This window comes from Priapulus caudatus, unplaced genomic scaffold (assembly GCF_000485595.1).
Source record: "Priapulus caudatus unplaced genomic scaffold, Priapulus_caudatus-5.0.1 Scaffold65, whole genome shotgun sequence".
Classification (NCBI taxonomy): Eukaryota; Metazoa; Priapulida; class Priapulimorpha; order Priapulimorphida; family Priapulidae; genus Priapulus; species Priapulus caudatus.
Window position 1 is genome coordinate 363116 of NW_014577126.1, and position 3774 is coordinate 366889.

The window sequence follows — 3774 nt, forward strand, 5'->3', positions numbered from 1 at the left end:
TACGTACGTACGTACGTACGTACGTACGTACGTACGTACGTACGTACGTACGTACGTACGTACGTACGACGTAGACGTACGACGACGACGACGACGAGAGAGAGAGAGAGAGAGAGAGAGAGAGAGAGAGAGAGAGAGAGAGAGAGAGAGGCATCACCAGCGTGTGCAGCCTAGCTTAGATACGGACGTGGTGGCTTCAGACAAGCAACTCCAGCTAGTTAGTCTGCAATATTTCCCACGCGCAAACACGCGCCACGGGTGCCACACAGACGAGCTGATATCAGCAGCGTATATCTGGCTTTCGGCGCATCTCGGATGATTAACATTCGGATAAAAGGCGGGTGGAGCAGAGCGGCATCTGCGGAGACCAACAGGTCGAGTTGCCACGGCGACGCACGCAGACGTTCGTGCATGTGAAGACATGATGCTCATCGGTCGCCGACTAGGAGGCGATAGATCAATGCTTGCGCACTGCCAGCTATTGCGAAATGCTCGGCTATGTAACACACCCAGCATTATATAACACCGTACGTGCGTACGTACAGTATCGAATAAAGCATGGACGCAAAAAGCAAGAAGGCCATTCGACAGCCGTTGTGTCCCAGGATCGCACGCAAGATCCGGTAAGCAGGGCAAAGAAGTCTCGAATGTAACCGCAATACGACTAGAACCGGGTACATATGCAGCAACTCAACAGAGAAGAGAAAACATAAGCCAGCATCATAGCCGGTTGTCGTCATCCCAGGAGCACCCAGCATCACGTCCGGGCTAACACAGGCGGCTTTATTTATTCTCCTTTAACCGACACATTCGCGCGCGAACTGTTTTCAAAAAGCTCTGCATCGGTGAAGCCCTATTGTGCTTCCTCTACCGATCGCTATTAATAACCTCCACCCGCTCTCACACCTTGACCAGACACATGAGGGATGCGTTTCGGTGTTACCTAAACACGGCTATCGCGGCGGCATTAGCCCGTGTTGGTGCGACGTGCCGGACCGGGGGTAGGGATGCTTTTGCTCAGCTTCAAAGCCCCGCGCTGCGCGCGTGAAGTCGTTAGCAGATCGCCGCGCATTAGAAGCGACGTGGTGGTGCTAGAGAGAAACCCGTGCGCGCGGGGCGGGGGAGGCTGGTTCGCATTAGGTCGTCAGACTAAATAAAGGGGTCTCGAATCGCGTCGGCAGGGAGGGTATAGGTGGCGTCGAGACAGGCCGGCTGCTGACTCCCGCATGTCCAGGCGTCTCACCGCGCCAACCAATCAGCAGTAGCGCCCATGCCTCGCGAGCTCGGTCCGTCCAGATGCAGACTGACAGTGGCGCAGAGTGCTAACTGACACGGCTGGTGAAATTACAGGTGAAGTTTCTCTTTTCTTCGCGCTGCTGACGCTGCCCGTGTTATTACAATCTCATTAGCGACCCCTCAATAACCTCGCATCCACCGTCTGTACTGGTGAGCGCCGGTAAATGCCATCGTACGCCACACCTTCCTCAACAACCAGTTGCTTCTACATGCCAGCGTGCCTCCCACTTATAGCTTACCCGTCTGCTACAACACGCATTCGAAAGTGGATAAAAACATACGATGGCCATCGATGCGCCATCTAGAATATAACGCACTTATTTTCATACTTTATCTCTCTCTCTCTCTCTCTCTCTCTCTCTGCTCTATAATATGATATACTATATATGTGTGTGTGTGTGTGTGTGTGTGTGTGTGTGTGTGTGTGTGTGTGTGTGTGTGTGTGTGTGTGTGTGTGTGTGTGTGTGTGTGTGTGTGTGTGTGTGTGTGTGTGTGTGTGTGTGTGCCGCGCGCGCGCGTGTGAATGCGTGCTTGTGTGTGCGCGTGCGTGCATGTGCGGGCGCGAGACCACAATACCTGTTCATGAAAATTAGTAGCAAAAACACACTCGTGAGAATTATATGAAGTTTACACGAAAATGTGAGTGGAAGCTATTGCTACTGTGCCAGCGTAATCGATTGGTGGCGCTACTGCGTCGCATATTGATCAGCTACGCTACTTAAACAGCCATCGGGTGATGTTCTGACAAAGGCACAGTAAAAAGCAATATGCGGGAATTTTTTTTAGCGACCTCTACTTTTCAATTAGACGGTGAAAGATTTGCAGGATACTATACACTGAATCGAAAAACTATTGTCGTGGCTGCATAAAGCCGTAGGCACATGTAATGTTAACTGTATAATATCGAATGCTGCGTACGTGCGCATGTTGCGCGGGGGGGGGGGGTATATAGGTTCTGGCTGCAGTAAGTGCTAGAGAACACATAAAGCTGCGCAAATACGTATACTGCCAATATGGATGGCCTACAAACAACATCCCATTAATCAGGAGAACAGTATAGGAGAGTGCACGAAATCTCTTTCTCTTTCACCTTCTCCCTCTGAGGCTCTGCGCATGGATTTCATTGAGTAAAAAAAATTAAATCAATGTGAAACCATTCACGTATAAAACTACGCATGGGTGCCTTCATCATGTGCATGACGTACATCAGCATAAAATATGAATATTTGACCATCACCTTGAATTAAAAATGGACTAATATCTTATCGACTGTACCTAATTTCCATATTGCTATAAATTTTTTACAGATAGCAAAGTAAATTACGTTAATTAAAATTTGCATTAAAGTATTTAACGAACGTGATGTATTCAGCTATACAAAAGACTATTAACGAAGCTAAACTTACACATGCAGGGATGAAGGCTATCACATCATCGCATCACATGCTCACCAGCAGTACAGAAATTTGTGATCGTGGTTTACAGCAGTACTAAGGTCATAACAAAAATATTGTGTCTTTGCCCTCACCCGACCGACCCGCCAAAAAGGGGCTGACTCAAAAAAAATTATAGATCTTTCCCATTCCTTTTTTTACAAATTGTATCATTTCATATTATTTTATATCAATCTGTAGGCAATATATTATATGTACCAAGCAAAACAAACATTCAACATAAAATGTATCTCCACACAAGCACACCCGAGCATGTAGACACCATGCTGAATTTGTAAAAAAGCCCATTCAAAAAAAGCCTACCTACCTACCCAAACTTTTCAGCCTGGGTCGGATGATGGCAAACAAAGATTTTTTAATTGTGGCCTAAGGTGAACGTGAGTCGGAAAAGGCCATAACAATGTCCGCAACGGAGGTTATACAATGTCTGAAACGGAACTGTCACTACCTGGATATTGGAATCCAACCGTCCCAAAACCGAAATCCCAACCAAAAACCGGAATACCACCGTACTTGAACCCGGAATCCCACCCTACTTGAACCCGGAATCCCACCACACTTGAACGCGGAATTTCACCGTCCCCGAAACCGGAATCGCATCGCCCCGGAACTCCGGATTGTCGCGCTGCTTACCTCTAATAACGTGACGGAGATGATGAAGAGCGGCGGCGGGCAGCACGTGTAGTGGTCGGCGTAGTACCGCCGATCCATCTCACTTGTGAGGAACTCCCGCCCGATCTTGCGCACCATGCGCATGAAGCACGTGTCCGGGTCGCGCTTGACACACCTGTACTCGTTCACGCTGCAGGCGTCTCCATCCGCCTGCTGCACCGCAAGCTTAAAGCTGTCCGAGCGCTTGTCCGTCATCTACAAGAGAAGAGAGAGAGTCCACATGAGGCTCGTCAAAAGAAGAAGAGCGGATGAAGGTAAGGGCTGAGAGAGAGAGAGAGAGAGAGAGAGAGAGAGAGAGAGAGAGAGAGAGAGAGAGTTCACATTAAGGTCGGTAAAACCTGACAGTGTAAAC

At 48.7% G+C, this 3774-nt stretch overlaps 1 protein-coding gene across 1 annotated transcript in view; it reads right to left on the reverse strand.

Annotated features, from left to right (window-relative positions):
• LOC106821243 (protein rhomboid-like) overlaps positions 1 to 3774 on the reverse strand; it is a 47520-nt gene that overhangs the window by 36890 nt on the left and 6856 nt on the right. The window contains exon 3 of the mRNA XM_014825959.1: positions 3384 to 3537. Coding sequence (XP_014681445.1) covers positions 3384 to 3537 — 154 coding nt within the window. The remainder of the gene's footprint in view (positions 1 to 3383; positions 3538 to 3774) is intronic.